Genomic DNA, 20,075 nt, shown 5'->3' on the forward strand with positions numbered 1-20,075 from the left:
CAATATTTCACCTACCCGCACTGTATGTGCTTGTCCTATTCGAAAAGGATTTGCCAGTTTCACTTGAATCTGAGCACAGTGGAAAGACCCATACACTCCAACAACTTCCAGTAAACCATCATCATGCCTAAAATTGGACAAAGGAAATATGGATTATGTGATGCAATAAAATAAAATCAACCCCAATAGGACAATTACTTTTTAACATAGGTGGACCAACAACTTATTAAGTATTGATATTAACAAGGTATACAATAAAGAAAATCTGTGGGAAATATGTTAAAAGTCTACAAAGAACAACAGAAACCAGTGGCATAAAAAACCACTTGCAAATGTACATACCTGGCTAGAGGGTAAGTCTCATCTCCCATCCCTTCCCACAGTCTGCAGCCACCGCCCCAGTAGCCAATGTTCAGAACGATAATACCTTCCAAATTCGGCAGTTCTACTCGCTCACCATCCAGCTCTAGCTTTAAAGAAATACAAGGAGTAAGTTACTTCAGGGTATGCTACTGCCAGACATAGTCACTTAGAATTCCCATCCATTTTCATACACATAAGATGTGACAGCTGGTAGGAAGACTGCTTCGTACTCCTCACTCCAGGTAACCTGGCCTTTCTCACCTGTTCAATGTTTACTGTAATAAATGAATTATAACAAATGAAATCTTCTAAAACCAAGGTCATCAAAGAAATCCTTTTTTGTTGAATCCCCTTATATTTTCAGGTTGTATCTAACTTGCTGTTTTAATAGCACCTCACACTGTTGACCCCTTCCTCTTTTCCTGAATTATTCTCCTCCTTTGCTTTCTGGGAACCAGACTACTTCTCTGGATGTTCCTCCTCAGTCACTACTCCCAACCTCACGTTGAAGGCATTCCACATAGCTATGTACTGGGCTCCTTTCTCTTCTCTACATACTCTGGATTGAAATCTGAGCCACTTCCATCTTGCTAATTGCCATCTCTGTGCTGATGGCTCTATTTTGCTTGTCCAGGAAAGTGAACTGGGCTAGATCTATAAATCTAACTGCCCACAAAACACTGCCAACTGACTGTGGCACCTCATCTACTTTCCCAAGAAAGAGTAGCACTCCCCCGCCCCCAATGCCGCAGCCTAACCAGAAACCTGGGAATTAGCTTTGACTTCTGTGCCTTTACCCTCCATACCAATTAATCACTAAAAACAACTGATGCTGCTTCTTCTAAGTATCCATCCTTCTCCATCATTCTTGACAGTACCCTAGTCCAGCAGCCCATCGTTTCTCTAGCTTTACTGTCCTCTTATTCATCTCTCAAAGATTGGTTATATTGACACTTATCCCCTTATTACATCCCTTCAATGGCTTGACTCAGTGCTCATGATGAAATCCAAGTTCCTTAACAAGTCACAAGTTCCTCTGTGATCTTGGCCTCTGTCCATCTCTCCAGCCTCAGCTCTTATCCCTTTCTCTTCCGCAAGCTATGGTCCAGCTTGAACACACTCAAATATGTCACGTTCTCTCTTGTCTCTGGGCCTCCACACGTGCTGTTCTAAGCCTAGAATAATTTTCACCTCTCTTCATTTAGCTAAGTTTTATTTAATTTGCAGACAGCAGCTTGTCACTTCTTCCAGAAAGACTTCCTTGTCAGTCACTTTCCCTAGACAGTTTCCAGTCCCTGGGTTATGTACTGCTCTTATCTGTTCCTCTAAGACCGCATATTTTCCTTATCAGATCACTTCTCATGCCATATTGCAATATGATTTAAATGTCTTTCTTCTCTCCAGACTGTAAACTTAGTGAGACCGAGGGATTTATCACTGTACAGCTAGTACCTAGAACAGTGCCTGGCATTTTGTAGGTGGTTTCACAAATAATTTTTGTATAAATAAACTATTAGACCAAAAAAAAAAAAAGTGCTACCTTGTATGCTTCACTCTACCCCTGCTATCAAAGCCCAGGAAAAAGGAAATATGACAAAGCAGAAGGCAACATTGTTTACGGCAACCCTCGCCATCCCTCCTGTGCCGTGAGCTCAGCGTCTACCCCACCGCAGCAGCTTCCTTGGTGAGTATACAGTCAGGCTCCTCCCTCTTGGCTCTTTTTTCACTCTTTCCCTAAGTTGTTTATTGTTTGGCTCTTCCCTTCTTACTTTTTATTTTTGGCTGAGCTATGGTATGTGAGATCTTGGTTCCCCAACCAGGGATCAAACCCACGCCCACTGCAGTGGAAGAGTGGAGTCTTAACCACTGGACTGCGGAGGAAGTCCCCCTTTTTGCTTATTTTAGTAGTTCTAGGTTTCTCTGTATTAATGTCTTTGCCATTGCTATTAACCATTACAGATTCTTTTCTGAAGCAAGCGAGGAATACATATAAAACTTTGCCATATCGTGATGTCAGGGGTGCTGTAGCAATAAGCAATCATGAATATCCTATCTTTATTGCTCATACGTTTCTATTTTGCTTTAGTATGTAAGAGAGACACATCACAACCATAATAGGAGTTAAATTTTGGGCTTAAACTTCCTCTGAGTACATGATGAGTTAGGCACTGTGTCAGAGAACTCACATGGACGCTGTTCAGAGTCTGTCTACGTAACAGACTGGAGTTACATAATCCCGGGTTCAAATCCTGGTTACCTATATCCTTGGGCACTTTGTGAATGTGGGCAAGTTATTTAATTTCCAATAGTTTTCTGCGAGATGGGAATATAATAGTACCTGCCTTACAGGTTGTAGTGAGAATTCAGTGGGAAAATGTGTATAAAGCACTTAGTAAAGTGCCTGGTACACAATAAATACTCCCTATGTGTGAGCAAAATATGTTAATAGAAAGTTCAGCATTTTCGTTAAAAAAAAGTTCATAATCCAGAAACCACCTAAAAGTTTAAAAGCTTACATATATACACTACCAAACGTAAGGTAGATAGCTAGTGGGAAGCAGCCGCATAGCACAGGGAGATCAGCTCGGTGCTTTGTGACCACCTGGATGGGTGGGATAGGGAGGGTGGGAGGGAGGGAGACGCAAGAGGGAAGAGATATGGGAACATATGTATATATATACGTGATTTTACTTTGTTATAAAGCTGAAACTAACACACCATTGTAAAGCGCTTATACTCCAATAAAGATGTAAAAAAAAAAAAAGGCTTACCTCAACTTTTTTATTCAAATCTTTACATTCTTGCACTAAACAATCTTTGGTTCCATAAAATAAGTAAACAGCCTATGAGAAATGGACAGAAAATATGATATTAAAGCAATCTAACAAGCCCTGTAAGCAAGAAAGAGACACTGAACCGAAGCTCCCTGATGTGATGGTTGAGTCATGTATCCAGAGAATGGACTAGATACAGATGGAAGAAGGGGCACCATTACTTCTGAGTTTAATTAGCCCATTTTTTCAGGGGAATGTAGGATGGGGTGGTTTGTGCTTAAATGCTGCTTTCTCCCAGTTTATCCAAAAAGGTACACCTTATAAAGAAATACTGTGTTAAAATTAGAAAATTCCACCTTTTCCTAGTACTTCAGATTACTTAATGAAAGTAACACAGGTAAGTCTAGCAAACATTTTATAATCACTTTTTTTTTTTTTTTTTTTTTTTTTTTTTTTTTTTTTGCGGTACGCGGGCCTCTCACTGTTGTGGCCTCTCCCGTTGCGGAGCAGCAGGCTCCGGACGCGCAGGCTCAGTGGCCATGGCTCACGGGCCCAGCCGCTCCGCGGCATGTGGGATCCTCCCACACCGGGGCACGAACCCGTGTCCCCTGCATCGGCAGGCGGACTCTCAACCACTGCGCCACCAGGGAAGCCCTATAATCACTTTTGAATACAGAAAGGTTGATGGAAGCACTGAGATGTTAAATAGCAACTGTATAAACAGCAATTCTTATTGCCTTAGTAACTATATTAATAAAAGAGAGCTATTTGTAAATTTGAAATATTTGTAAAACAGAACCAGGAACAAAACTGTTTTGTATCTATTTTTTGCATCCTATTGCTCAATCACCAAAAGTCATTAAAAAGATTCCAAGACAAAACTTCCACCAAAGGAATCAATTGTACTAGAAACCAGAGATGATCTCAGTTAGAAGTGCGGTAAACAAACTGCTCCTTTTCTTACCTCATCTGCCTTTTAGAGTCTTTTCAGGCCAATGGAATCTAGTTTTCCATGAATGACTTCACCAAAAATTTATCCTGCCTAAATTTATTTCCAATTCTACTTGCCATTTAAGTAAGATAAGCTCTCATATATTCCATTTAGTTGCCATCTAAGCGAAATATGCTGTAAAACATCCCAACTCTTGAGTTAAAAAAATTTTGTCATGGTTATGAAATACTTTAATACATTTAAGGATCTAATTTGACAGTCTCACATAAAACAGAACAGGTAAATGTTTCCATAAGTTAGTTCTATCTCAATCTAGTTGAAAGAGTGCTAGATATAATTGAACTATTGATTTTTACTGTACCTTAGGTGATAAGCAGGAAAGGTTATTTTATCCAACACACCTTATTAAGAATTCTGCTAGAAAACAGAGATGGTGCCTTCTCACGATGAGCGTGAAAATTGAGGGCCATAAGAGCATCAGGTCCAACAGAAAAATAGTTGTTCATTGTGAATTCCTGTGGAAAAGGGTAAAAATAAGCAACAGATTATGCTTCCATCCAAGCCTGTGTTATATAATAAATATGTAAATCTTAGTCTTTGTGTTCTTTATGAAAATTAAGTACTTTCTGCATTCACTTTTTGCGTAGAGTTATTTTATGCTATCCAGTGAAGTTTCCAGAGATAAAGCTTCAGTTCAAAGGCTGATCCTATAAGATATAAACTTCACTTTCCATTTCTGGTTAATATGCTACATCTAAATGGCTCTACTTTGCACCCAGGCTTTCCACTCCTGTGTTCCCATTACATTTGCTTTTTACTTCCATTGCAACTCTCAGGCTCTCAGCTTTTTCAGTCTCAATCAGGCTACTGGTTCCCGCTTAACTTATCTTACTTCCCAATCCAGCCTGGATCCCCTCAACCTAGCTGCACTTAATCTTCTTCCTGAGCAATAAGCTTGCATTTCTGACTTCTTGTTCAGTGGGCCACAGACTCAAGGGTGACATGCCCAAAATCTTAACGCATTTTCTTCCTATTCAAACCTGAAACTCTATTTTTCTTATCTTGGTTAATGTCACTTCTATACATCCCGTCATAAAAACTAGAAATCTGGCAGTAATGTTTTTTCTCGCTTCCCCTAATACCAATCAGCTGCCAAGCCTTGATCAATTCCACCTCTAAAACGTCTCTGAATTGTCCTCATCCTAAGATTCCCTTTTTTTGGGTCATAGTGCAGGTTTCTAAGCTATTTTCACACTATCTCCAGAGTATCTTTTTAAAAATACAGATCTGCTATCTCTCTATTATTTGCTATTTACTAACCATGATGTGCACCCTCTCGTCTCTATTTCCTCTACCTGGGAAGCCTTTTGTTCCTTTCTCTGTTGATCTAAATTGTATTTAAATTTTAAGGACCAACTCCCAGGTCACTTCCCCTGAAATATTTCCAGCCTGATCTACCAGGGCGGAACCAGGCACACCCCCAGCCTATTTCATAACCAGCTCCCTAGAGATAAGGAACTGTCGCTGTGTCCCACCACAGCACCACAATGGAAGCACTCCATCATGCTTGTTGAGACCACTCGAAACTGCAGCCCTAAAAACGTACCTTGAGTTTTCTTAAGTTGTAGTATCCTTTATTTGTTACTTGAACTTTCCATCTAAAACAGAAGTTAAAAAAAGAATCAGTAATTATTACCAAATTAACTGCCAATTAACTATAATTATCACTAATCAACTCTGGACACCTGGTAGACGAGGTTGTTCTATTAAAATAGCATTTGGAGAAATAAGCACATTTAAGTGAGTATGTAAGTTTTGAAATGAGTACTCAGCCTAATGTATGACTTCAGTCCTTACATAACAACAAAATATACAGCAACAAAATAAAACACCAGTAGCCATGTATAAGTACAACTAACATAGTTTTTTACATTTAAATTACATTTAACTTTATAACTATACAAGGTTTCATTTATAATCCAAACAATATTCCCAAAGCTCAAGAAATCTACTTTTGGGGGGAAGTATAACTTACCTATCTAGTTTAACTCCATCTGCTTCCATCACGTTTCTTAAGACTTGTGCAACTGGGATTTCTCCCGCATAGCCTGTACCCCAACCCAAGGTATTAGATAGATCGTTGCCTGTTCCCAGAGGCAAGACTGCAACTTGTGGAATGTATTTCTCTTGTCCCTACAATATAGAAGATATATTTTTGATTTTTCTCTTCAGACTATTTGTAGGGTAATAGTATTTGGTAAAATTTAAAGCCAAAGCAATAAAGATACAAATATAATAATAACTGCTCAATCACAATATTTAAAATTGGCAATGTCTTCTAATATTCATCGGCATAATAAAAAATATATGCACAAATACTGTATAGTTATCTTAGAAGTGCTTCTGTGAAAGGCAAGTAGGTCTTAAAGATGGATACCTTAATCTTCATTTCATCAACTGCATCCAGGACCCAGCCCACAGTCCCATCCCCTCCACAAACAAGGACTCGAGCTGAGTAATAGGGAAGAAGAGTACAAAGTTGCAGTGCTTTGACAGGGGGAGTTTTAGTAACATCAAAAACCTAGACGTGAAAGAAAAGGAAAAAATTATTTTATCCAACACTGTCATCCATCTGTGAGGATAATTTCCTTCTAGATGAGTACATAGATATGCATGAATAACAATACTGGCTACGATGCGTTTATCGTTAACAATATGCCAGGCACTATGCCAGACTATATTCACTGTGGATCATCCCAATGCTGACCCTACAAAGCACGAGCAAACCTCATTCTACTGTCCAGGAAATGGAGGCACAGGAAGGTTAAATAACTTGCCTACGCTTCCTCTGATAATTAGGTGCTGACATACAAATTCAATCCTGTAGTTTATCCACTATACAATATTGCCTCTTTGCTGTTCACATAAAACCAGGCTGTGCTAAGTTCACCTTTAACTAGTGCTTCACATTTTATACTGGATTCAAAAACTCCACTACTAGTGCAAGTTAGTACCAATTTCTGGAAAACAATTCTGAAATATGCATAAAATGACATAAAGATGAAAGGATCCTTGATACCTATAATTCTGTAAATGATCCAGGAAAATATTTCAAAAGATGAAAATGCCCTGTGTGTAAAGATATTTAGTGTGGCATTATTTATAATGGCACAACCTTAGAGAGAAACTTGACCTCCAACAGCAGGAGACTGGATATAGATATATCCATTTGATTATTCCTTAGTCATTTCATACATAATTATGAGGACTATGTTGCAACACGGAAAAATATACTTTTAGGTAAAGAAAACAGAATGTAAACTTCTACCTAGATTATTGTTACAAAATGCTAATATGTAAATGCACAGACAATTCATGGAAAGAACATGGACAACTGAAAACAACTGATGTGTTTGTGTGGAGATAATGCAGGTGATTTTCTTTCCTTTTAAAATTTTATTCATTTATTTAATTTGGCTGCGCCACGTGACTTGCAGGATCTTAGTTCCCTGAACAGGGATTGAACCCCAGGCCACGGCAGTGAGAGTGCCGAGTCCTAACCAATGGACAGCCAGGGAACTCCCCTTTCTCTTTCCTTTTAAAATTATTTTTATATTTCCTTAAGTTGTGTAATGTTGAAAGGGAAAATTACAAATTAGAAAGAAGTTACTGCATTTATGATGGTTGCACAATGAGTTGTTTAGTTTTTCAAAATAGAAGCCGCTAGCATGTCAGCTCAATCTTAATGGTCTGAGTCTTTTATTCTTACATTTAAAAACGTTGGTGTGCAATTACTCCCAATTTCCAGCAATCACTGTTTTACTCTCTGTTTCTATAGATTTACCCTTTCTGAACATGTCATATAAATGGAATCATACAATATGGGTCCCCTGCATTGGGCTTCTTTCACTCAGCATGTTTTTGAGGTTCATTTATTGTAGTATGTATGTATGTATCAGTAGTTCCTTTTTATCACTGAATATTCCATTCATATGGGTATATCACACTTTGTTTTATCCAGCCACCGACTGATGGACAGTGGGGTATTTTCACATTTTGGCTATTATGAATTATGGTGCTATGAACATTTGCATAAAAGTGTTTGTGGGATATATGTTTTTGTTTCCCTTGGGTAGATTCCTAGAAGTTCTAGGGGGTACGGTAAATTTATGTTTGACTTTCTTGTTTTAAAAAAATATCTATTTATTTATTTGGCTGCGCTGGGTCTTAGCTGTGGCACGTGGGATCTTCGTTGCCACATGTAGGATCTTCATTGCGGCGTTGTTGGATCTTTAGTTGCGGTGTGTGGGATCTTTCAGCTGTGGCATGTGGGATCTAGTTCCCTGACCAGGGATCGAACCTGGGCCCCCTACACTGGGAGCACAGAGCCTTAGCCACTGGACCACCAGGGAAGTCCCTGTTTGACTTTTTAAGAAATTGTCCAAGTGTTTTCTAAAGTTGCTGCAGCATTTTACATCCCCACCATGAGAACCCCTCTTTCTCCACATATGTGAATGGCTCAGTACTTTCATAATTATTCTTCTTCCCTACAATCAGATGATTACTGGTTTCAAGCATTAACAACCATTACAATTTAGGGAAAATGTAAAACTAAAAATGAAAAGATTAATACAGAAAGGAAGGTTTTCTCTTTGGTTACCTGTACGGGATTTAGGAGGATCCTGAATTCTCCCAGCAGTCCTTCTCCCATATTAGTTCCACTACGAGAGTTGGCCAGGATTATTAATGGAGTCCACTGCTTTCCAAGCTTAGATGCTAGCTAAAAAAAGTAATGTGAGTGAAAAGACCTTAATATCTCAAAGACGGTGAGCAATAAGTTTTTTCATTTCTTAATAACAACAGTGCTGTAAATTTGCTGAGAGAAAAACAACTATCCCAATCGATACAATATAAAAATCAAAGAATTCTAAGAATGGAAAAGTTCCTTAGAAATGAACTAATTTCTGCTTAATATATAATTCTCTTCTACATTATTTTAGATAAGTCATCCAGTATATACTTGGATACTCATTTAAGAAGGAATTCACTAACAAGGCGGCCCATTCCACTACTAAATCAAATTATTAGAAAGTTCTGACTTAAATTGAGTTAAAAATCTGTCTTTCAATAACTTTAACTGTTCTACTTTTTTTTTGCGGTACGTGAGCCTCTCACTGTTGTGGCCTCTCCCGTTGCGGAGCACAGGCTCCGGACGCGCAGGCTCAGCGGCCATGGCTCACGGGCCCAGCTGCTCCGCGGCATGTGGGATCCTCCTGGACCGGGGCACGAACCTGTGTCCCCCGCATCAGCAGGGGGACTCTCAACCACTACGCCACCAGGGAAGCCCCATTGTTCTACTTTTGATTCCTGAGGCAAGAAATAATTTCATTTGTTCTTCCATATAACTGTTGTGTTCAAACACCTGAAGCATTATATTGTTTATCAGTCTTGTCTCCCAGGCAACACGCTTCAACCCTTCTTAGAATGGACATTGATCTTCTCTGCTCTCTTAACCCTGACTGTCCTCTTCTGGATGAATTCTAATTTTCAAGCTTTTTTTTTTTTAATGGGATATTCAGAAATAGAGTCAAGAATCCAGAACTGTACAAAGCCCAAAGTCAAATGAAATTAATGTTTCTCTAATCTAACCACTTCTTTCCTCTCCCCTTCTCCTTGTGGATATAACATTAATGAAGATGTTCCACGGTTTTACTTAGTGATTCTCATCCCCTATGATCTCAGATTGAATTCAGATACATAAGCGTTGTCCATTTAAAAAAAAGTATCACAGCAACATTAAACATGTTTTAAATTTTAACATCCCTCTTTCTTTTGCAGGAATATTGACAAAGATGACATTTAAGATATAAAATCCGAACTTGGAAAAAACACAATTTAGTTTTAGAATGAAATCGTTTAACTACTTTGGGACATTCAAGCAGGAAATAAATGCAGATTTTACAGTTTTTGCTTCAGAACTACATGAAGACTGAAAGATGTCTGTACCAATTTTCATACACATACATACTGCCAAGTATTGTCAACAGCTTTAATGCTCACCATTATCTGTGGGAGCATCTAACGTGCGACATAAACTTATCTCCAGGCCCCTACGTGAGGTTCCAAACGAAAAAATTCTTTTAGAACAACGTGTGAGGAAAATCTGTTTTCTTTTCACTGACAATAATCATGAATCCCAAATCCGACTGTTCATCAGAATCATCTGAGGACTTAAACAAAATACAGATTCCTGGGACTTACCCTAGATCTACTAAATCAAACATGGTGATGGAGGTGGGCTCAGAAGTCTGTATTTTTAAAAAGCTCCTCAAGTGATGTGGACTCAGTGATTTAGGATCCACTAATATAACATATTCCAATTTCCCTTTAGACCTGAAAGAACTCAAGCGCCAAAATTTGTGGCACATCTTTAGCAAGTGGGTAGGGTATTATGGCTTACCATAATGATTCTTCTCACACACACAGTTGTGTTTCATACATTGACTTAAATTAACTTTTTGGAAATCAGTTACATAAGGAACAGTAAACTCTGATTACCATTGCATAATCTGTTTTTTTGTCTTTACGCATCTGATTAATGGCGGTTAAATAACTTGGTGGAATGATGAGGTTTTTGAATTCTCCAAAATCACACTGTTCATTCTTTAAGCTATTTTTCATACACTCATCATGTACTGTTTTCTGACACCAAATGCACCTGAGGGAAGGAAAAAACAAAGACAATAATTAACTTTAAACCACAATCTTACTCATCGGCAAACCAATCATTTTTGTCAAAAAAAAAAAAACTGAAATAGTAATTTCATCACCAATTAAAAAGTCTGGCAAGTAAAAAATTTATAATTGTACCTGCACAGTGAAAATAGAGCAATAAACTTTGTTTTTAATGCCCTTTTTTTTTGGGGGGGGGCCATGCGGCATGTGGGATCTTAGTTCGCTGACCAGGGATCAAAACCGTGCCCCCTGCAGTAGAAGTTCAGAGTCATAACCACTGGACTACCAGGTAAGTCCCTAGAACAATAAACTTTGAGCATACTTGACAGTTTAATCTAACAGTGGTTCTTAAAGTGCAGTCTGGGGAAGATCCTTTCAGGGTGTCTCTGAGGTTAAAATCATTTTAATAATAATATGTTATTTCACCTTCATTCTATCCAAAGTATTCGGTGGAGTTTTCTGGAAGCTATATGATATGTGCTAAATCAACAGACTGAATGCAGAAGTAGATAGGAGGCGCTAGCTGACTTCCACACCAAAGAAATGTACCAAAAAAGTAAAACGATGCCAATCTTCTCACTAAATTTTCACAAAAATATTGTTACCATTATTGTTATTTTTAAAATGAATATTTAAACAATTTCTCAGTTTTAATTTACAACGTGGTAAATATTAGTAGATATAATCCACATAAACAAAGCTGGTCTAGAACAATGGTTTTGTGTACTATCGATTTGTGCTTTGTCTGGAATAGGTTCATGAGGCCTAAAGGCCTTCAGCTTAAATGCCCCATGGGCCTGGGTCCTTAAAAGAGTTCCTCAGGGTCCAGTGTGAAAACCTCCTGATTTATAACCATCTGTAAACACTTTAGCAAACATAGTAAAACAGTCAACTTCTTATTGGCAGTTAATATGAAACTAATCTATATGTTTGCATCTGAAGTACAGACAGATATTTATGTTCAAATTTGCCTCTACATTTGAATGCATGCATGAAACAAGCAGAGAATAGTGCTGGCAAAGGTCCTGGGTTTCTATTATTAATCTACTAAGTATTTAATCCACTCACAGATAAGGCAAATCTGACTGTACAGACAAAAACAGGTCAACAGAAAACAATGGTTATAAGTAAATAAATTAATTAAAAATAAAAAGAGGATAAAAACTCTTTCACCCCAAGGTCAACTCTCTTGGACTTCTATTTTAAAGTTTTTTTGCAGCTGGATGTTCAGTTTTATCAAGTAATTACTGCTATTAACTCAAGAATCCTATTTACTGCCCAAATTACAATTATCTGCAAGGATAACCTTGTTAACACTTGCTTTCAACCTAAGCTTGAGAAACGACGACAGACTGCTAATGCAGCCAAAGTATACCACCTCTACCTACTGCTCTACTGTTAACTTTAAACTAGTATATTATTACTGAAAATAACCTGTAAGGAAACCCACTGAATTATTTCACAATGGTTTCCTCTGGGAAGAAAAATGGGACCGAGGGACGAGAAGAACATTCTCTTTTTACTCTATGTTCTTTGGTATTGCTTGAGTTTCTAAACACCAGTATGTATTCATGAACTACTTGTATACATTTTAAAAACTGTATTTTAGATGATATTGGCTTATGCTTTAGAATTTAGAAAATATAGAAAGACATAAAAGTCATCCAGAGATAGTTACTCTTAACTTTTTGATGTATTTATTCTCAGTTTTACAGTCCCTATATATTTATTTTTCAGGTTAGGGATATGATGTATTTTTATATATATATCTGGACAGTACTTTTCTTTGGAAATTGTATCATGAATTCTGTCCTATGCCATTAAGTATTTTTTAAAAAACATGGTTTGTTAAGAATATTAATATCATATCACATGGATATATCATAATTTTTTGTGAATTGATTCATGGTCTATATTCATCTTTTACTAGGTTTTAATAACTGCATGTACTTTTAATTTATATAGGATATCAACTTCTTTTCTGTCATAGTTATTGCAATCATTTCAGTTTTCTCTTAAATTTACCTTTTAATGTACTTTAGTTTATTTTTTGCTAGACAGATCTGTATTTCCCTTTATGGTTTATTTAAATGCTTTCATGCTCTGAAGTCCTTTACCTTTCCAAATTAGATATTTGCCTATAGCTATTCCCCCCACACACTTGTTTTCGTATTTATGCCTTTAATTCAGTGCTTCTTAACCTTCTGGGGCTACAGATTCCACTGAGAATCTCATGAAAGTGTCAGGCTTCCTGGAACCTTATCTATCTATGAACTAAGAACTCCTGCTTCAATCCATCTGGAGTTTATTTTGGTATAGAGTGTGATATGAAGAGTCAACTTTTATTTCCTCAAAGAGCACATGTCCTAGCATGATTTATAAAGTAATCTTTTCTATCCCACTGATTTGTGACACCTTTGTCATTTAATAAGTTCTCATAAATTTCAGAAAAGACTCTTGACCAAGGTGATGGCTATTATCAGCCTTTGCTCTGTAAAGGTAAAGCCAAAATACTTACTCCTTATTCAGCTTTATATTTTTCCTGAGAAATACCACAATCAAAATTGAGACCTGTTCTTGATATATATTTTGTAATTGCTATTTTATTTGACCTAGATTTCAAACCTGATGGGAAAATAAGACATTACTAATAATGTCTTGATACTTTAGTTTTAGCAGTCATGTCTTTGAGTGATTGCTTATGATCTTTATTCTTTCCCCAACTTTTTATTTTGAAAAATTTTAAACCCACACAGAAGTCAAAAGAATAGCAAAATGAATACCCTTAAACCAACCCTTAACTCTGATTCTTAAGTAACAATTTCTCCCACATTTTCTTTCTCTCTTTCAAAATAAACTCATATTTTGCTGAATCATTTGAAAGTAAATTATGGACATTATGAGATTTCACCTTTCAATACTTCAGCAAGTGTTTCCAAAACACAATGATAGTCTCCTTGCTTTTATACACACACACACACACACACACACATTTAATTTTTATTGGAGTATAGTGGATTTACAATGTTGTGTTAGTTTCAGGTGTACAGCAAAGTGAATCAGTTATACATATAACCACTCTTTTTTAGATTCTTTTCCCATATAGGCCATTACAGAGTAGTACTGAGCGGAGTTCCCTGTGCTATACAGTAGGTTCTTATTAGTTCCTTGCTTTTAAAAGTGTTTTTGCATTAAAAAAATTTTTTTTACAGGAACACAGGTAAGCCCACCACCTATATTCCAACATTAATATATTAACTGTAATTGCTTTGTTTCATTTCTAGCTATCCATTAATCTATCTTATTTTTGGTGCATTAAAAATAAATCGCAGACATTAGAATATCTCTTAAACACCTCGGCAAGCAGGCATATCATTACCTTGAGGTCAGTATTTGTTTATAGGTTTTTTTCTTTCAATGTAAAATTTATATACGATGAAATGTACAAATATGTACATATGCTGAGTTTTGACAAGTAAACATAATTATGTAACTTATCCTTATGAAGACACAGAACACTACCCTATGTGCCATTCTTGTGCAGGAGTATGACTGTTTTATTAAAAAAAAAAAAGTCTTCTCTAAAGTTACCTGTTCACAATAGCTCTCTTCTTTAGTATGCTGGAAGAGGCAACAGAACTATATGTGAAGCTGAGATGGTCATCTATGAAATTCACACTAGAATGGGGTTGGCAAACTACAAATACATCTGCCTCCTAATTTTGTGAATAAGTTTTATTGGAATATAGCTACGCCATTCATTTATGTACTGTCTGTTGCTAGTTTTGTACTATGATGGATAGTAGAGTGAAGTAATTATAACAGACCATATGGTCTGCAAAGCCTGAAATACTCAGTTTGGCTCTTTATAGAAAAAGTATGCTCACCTCTGCTCCAGAAGATAATCTGGTATCCTTTCTTTGTTTCATATAATTAATGAAATGAATAAACATTAGAATCCAGAATCATAAAGTTTAAGTTCAAAGCCTAGAGTAAAGCTGCCAATGTAATTACCTTCCAAGAGTCAGAAGCCTGTTTTATTAATCACTGTGTGTGTGTGTGTGTGTGTGTGTGTGTGTGTGTGTGTGTGGAGGGGGGTGTAATGAAGAAAAGGCCTTATAAATAAAAGGTTTTTTAATAAATAAAAAAGTGTTTTATAAAGGTTTTTATAAATAAAAATACAATATAAACCAAAAAGTTTTCTTAATGAGAGACAGAACACTATAAGGAACAAAGGTTTACTCAATAAACATAATGAATACTTAAAAATAGAACCTGATTTCCTGTTTTAGTCAGAATAGAGGTTAGAAGAAACAAAAGAAGTGTGGGGAGCAGTGATAAGATGATACTAGGTGCAGACATACCCTGCCGTGGTTGGGGCAGAGGCAGGAAAACACAGAAAAGAAGCCTACAGGGAAAATAGGATCCAGCACAGTGCCTGGCACCAAATATATGCTTAATATGTGAAAACTAAATAATGACAGTGAGTATAAATTAAAAGTCCTTTGTCACTTATTCTGTAGCCTTTAAAATCAGTTACCACCTGTCATATGGCCCTTCAAAATGCTACCTTGTTGAACAGTCTTCACAGTTCACTTGAAATCTTAGACTTCCCAAGAATGTGACGCAGACACAGAAGGAGCCCTCCCCAGGGCTGGATAAAATCCAGAGAGGGACAGTCTGGTCTGTGTTTAAAGGCTGTAAATGTTTATTCTGTTCCTTTTTCCAAAATATCTCACTCCTACAGAAGGTCACAGCAGACTGTAATCCTGCATAAAATTATCTACTAAAATAAATCAGAATATTATAAAATACATACTACTTCAGGACACTTGCTCTCTTCTCCTGGGAATAATAAACACTTCCTAAATTATACAGGAACCATTTTTACCATAGGTGAGGAGTTCCAGCATGCTGGGAACAGACTGCTCAGTAACCAGTAAGAACAAGCTAAGGCAGAAAAGGAGACCTATCACTGACATGTTCACTGTGCTCAAAGGAGGGAACACAAAATTAAGGACAGAGGCTCATGTTTAAGAAGTACATAAATATAGCAGTGGTTCTTAAACTTTAGAATTATCTGCAGGGCCTGTTAGGCAAAGATTGTTGGTTGCCAGTCCAAGTTTCTGATTCAGTGTGTCTGGGCTGGGGCTAACACTGCCAGGAAAAATAGAAGATGCTCAGTTAAATGTGAATTACAGATAAACAACAAACAATTTTTGGTCTAAGTATGTCTCAAATATTGTAAACATTTTATTTTGTATTAAATACAAATATTTTATTTAATTTTGTGTGCTAAATCTAAATCTGTGTTAGAATTTGCATTTGTAACAAGTTTCCAAGTGATACTGATGCTGCTGGTCTGGGGACCTTACTCTGGAGAACTACTGAGATATAGGATATGATGTCATCATTAAGAAGGAAAAATTGGGGGCAGGAGTGAGTAGATTAGGGAAGTGTTCCTGGAGTAAAGGGCACAAGATGAGTCATTAGGATGCCTAGAAGGACTTCCCTGGTGGTCCAGTGGTTAAGACTCTGCACTCCCAATGCAGGGGGCCAGGGTTTGACCCCTGGTCAGGGAACTAGATCCTGCATGCCGCAACTAAAAGTTCCCGCATGCTGCAACTAAGACACGGCGCAGCCAAATAAATTAAAAAAAAAAAAAATCTTTGAAGGATGCCTAGGAGCTAGCCAGGAGGAGGATACTTAAGCCTTGAGGAAAAAAAGGGTAGTATGAAAAGGGTATTTAAAGGAAACCACAACCAGCCTGATGTTGCTGGTGCATAAAGTTTAATGCAGATGGTGGTAGATAAGACTAGACAGGCAGGCAGGGTCCAGAGAGCACGAGGACCTTGTATACCACGATAAGCATTTGGAGTTAACACTGAAAGACCATCACTTTAAGTGATGGGGGTAATTGAAGGGTTTTAAACAGAGCAGAAACCCCAATCAGATATGCATTTCTAGAAAGATCATTTGGTTGGAGAATCAGAGCATTATTATTATTTGTTAAGGAGTATATGAAATGCAGTTAAGATATTTATAGAAGCCATTTTAATCTAATTCTGCACAGACACAAAGAAGGGAAGGAAATAAAACAATATTCAATTCATGCCTTCTTTCCAACTAATCCCAATTCTCCAAGACTGAAGCTTAACTAGGGAGACAATTATGAAATTTTTTAAAAGCTCTAGCTCTCACTGATGCCAAAAAGACATCTAAATTTGAAAGATATCAAGTAAAAATGGTTATAAATCTCTGTAGTTGTTTAAAGCATATATTTTGGTAACTTTTAAAGTCTAAATCTTAAGTATAAAATTATTTAAAATAAGATTTAAAAATAATTGTTGATATAACAATGCTCATGCTAATTAAAAAAAGGATTTTTAAATAAAATAAACAAAATATAATCAAAAAAGTAACTTGCTATCTCATGCCAGCTTTCTATTTCTGTTCTTAAATATGTTTAGGGACTTTTCAACTTGTCAGAAACAAAACCCATCACAATGAAGATGTCCAGACTTAAGGCAGAGAAGAGGCTAGGGGTTAGTATTCCTAACCCTGTACTGGGGGTTAGAAATCCGGGATGCCAGTTCTACTTTACCACTGAGTAAATTTCTCTGAACTATCAAATTCTCTCAAATGTAAAATGAGTTAGAACAGATAATCTGCAAAGCAGCATCCCCTTTTATTACCAACCTCTAACATGAGGAAAGGACATCTTCACCTATTTTCAGACAATATTTAAGAACACAAATGTGTTGTCCAGTGTGTATTTAAAAGCGATTAAAATATTCTTGGATTAATCAAAGTCACTTGTCTAAGATGCTACAGGTCCTGAAATACCATCTGGCAAAAGGAGTGTTCTTTTGGAGTGTATTTCACTATAGCACCGAATATAGATTAGAAAAGATACTTAAAGTGCTCCTCTGGAATGACACTTGTTTTCATTGTACATTCATAACACAACACCCAGGATGAATCAGTTTTGAGACTCCAGGGAAAAGTTAAATTTGTTCATACTTCATTTTTTCTCATGCAAAATGGAGCTAAACAATAGAAACAAAAGCTAAAATATAACATACAATGGCCATAAAGTATGTGGCACTTAGAGACCTCTGGATGAAAGTTAAGAGCTAAGTTTTATTACCCAAAAGGGCAAGTTGGCTAAGGAGTGTAGGCTAGATGAATCAACGAGGCAAATGACTATTGCAAAGCTGCCTCATTGTGTATAATACCAGGGCTATTTATTAGCTTGTGTCCTCTAAGTGGGCAGTTGAGGCCATCTGTGGAGATCAAAGCAGGCTGCTACGCCCACTCTTTGAAATCCTGACTCCCTCCAAGCATTGTGGGACAATCAATACCCACAAAGGCCGTACCTGTAATCGCAGAGCTTGGGTTGACTGCCGCATTGCTGCTTGCAAACCACACAGTAACTGCACAGGGGCACGTTGCCCCGGATCCAGTGGTGGTGCATGGCGTCCAGGGCCTTGCTGTCATTCTTGAGCATGATCTCCTTGCAGTGAAAGCGCTTGTCGGCCTTCTTGAGGCAGCCCTCGTCCACGCGCAGCCCGCAGCAGTCGCAGAAGGCGCCCTGCAGGATGTGCTGCGCGCACACGCAGCAGTAGGTGGGATGGCTGAACAGGTCCGTGTCGCGCCACCCATGCTTGCTCTTGCGGAAGATGTCCCTGCGGTGCAGCTGCCGGCGCGACCGCTGGAGGCTGCACCAGAAGGTGATGAACACGGGCAGCAGCACCGAGCACAGCGTCCACAGGACCAGGTGCCCGTCCGCAAACAGGCCCTCGTAAGGCGCCGGCTGCTTCTCCCCTTCCATCTTCCCCAAGGTCTATTTCTAACTAGGAGAGACACGGGCGGGTCCACCTCGGGCTCGCTGTCCCCGTCCCGCCCTCCTTCCTGCCTTTCAGGGGATCCCAAAAGCGCCGTCGGCCCAGGTGGCTCCGCTCTCTCCAAAGAGGGGCACGCGCGCCGTCTTCCCCGCGGCCCGACCCCAGTGCCTCCGGGTCGCCGCGCCGCGGACCTGCGGCGCCGAGGGGGCGGCGCCCCGGGCTGTCACGCTCCGTCCCCTCCCTCCTCCTTGGGCCCGGCCACCGCCTTCTCACCTCGTCCGGCACGGGGAAAGGCGCAATCACAATGTACAGGCCGCCCCCACGGGAAGGCCGGTGCGGCGCCTACTCTTTGGGCGCGACGGCGCGCGTGGGCCGCACGGAGCCTGCTAGCGCCCGTAACCACTAGCCCACACCCAGCAAACATACGCGTACTGCAGCTCCTGGGCCCGCGCGGCCTCCCAGGCCCGCCCCCGCCCACCGCGCGGCCCCGCCCCTCTCGCGAGGCCTCGGGGGCCAGGGCCAGGGCCCGACCCCACCCGCCCCTCCGGCCCTACCTAGCCTGGGGCGGTGGCGCGGCTCCCGGGGCCAGGTTTCGGGCCTTCCTCGCACCCTGACGCCACCAGGAGGCCTGCGGGGGCGTGCGGACGCCACTGGAGCTGCCCAGGTCCACTGGAGCCGCGGGCGAGGGCGGGGCCTGCGGCTAGAGCTCGGTAGCTGTACTGAGTGTAATGTGCGACCGGAAGGCCGAGAGGCCTGCGGCGGCAGGGCCTTGGGGACGGGGAGGAGGAGGAGGAGGAGCTTGATGGGAAGGTCGGCCCCCCCGTGGGCGTGGCTTAGGGAGAACAGTGGGCGGAGTAACAATTAGGTGGGGGCGTTAGAGAGGATGGATGGTTGAGTCTTCTGAGTCTGTAATCAGCGAGAGTTCTAGCATGAATGATTTACACAGTATAAATTAACCTTTTCTGTGACTTCCAGCCTCACTGGTGGAGGTGGGAGCTGGCGCAGTTTTGAAAGTTGTAAGGGAGAAAACTGGCAGTTTTGAGAGTGTTATGTTCCGATAGAACAGGACCATCCAAGTAAAAAATTGGTAGCTGTCACCTGCGCTCCCGCTAGTTACTTATTAAACAGAAAGCTGAGGGCTTACTATGTGCCAAGCACTGTGCGAAGAGCCCCAGCTCTCCCAGAGTGCCAGGACTGTTGAAACATGCCTAACAAGAAGGATTTATTAGCCCTGTTTGTAATGGCTTACTGCACCCCAGCTTCAATCTCTGCACTTACCACGCGCCATGCTAAATTTATCATCCCCATTTTACAGATGAGGAAAACAGAGGTACATGATTGTTGTCACAAACCCAGTGTTGGGGCTGAGATCACTTTGTTTTAACTTCGTCATCGAAGTTGCTT

At 39.4% G+C, this 20,075-nt stretch overlaps 1 protein-coding gene across 1 annotated transcript; it reads right to left on the reverse strand.

The window, feature by feature from the left end:
- Positions 1-6: 6 nt before the first annotated feature.
- On the reverse strand, positions 7-18,658 carry DGKE (diacylglycerol kinase epsilon; the record flags this gene model as incomplete). Its single annotated transcript, XM_065898009.1, has 10 exons — positions 18,204-18,658; positions 10,648-10,807; positions 8,750-8,869; positions 6,527-6,670; positions 6,125-6,282; positions 5,696-5,747; positions 4,491-4,604; positions 3,135-3,206; positions 343-470; positions 7-127 (listed from the first exon to the last, which is right to left on the reverse strand). Coding segments are annotated over exons 1-10 (1,524 nt in total), but the record flags the coding sequence as incomplete, so codon positions are not given.
- Between the last annotated feature and the right edge of the window lie 1,417 nt (positions 18,659-20,075).

This window comes from Phocoena phocoena, chromosome 19 (assembly GCF_963924675.1).
Source record: "Phocoena phocoena chromosome 19, mPhoPho1.1, whole genome shotgun sequence".
NCBI classification, from domain to species: Eukaryota; Metazoa; Chordata; class Mammalia; order Artiodactyla; family Phocoenidae; genus Phocoena; species Phocoena phocoena.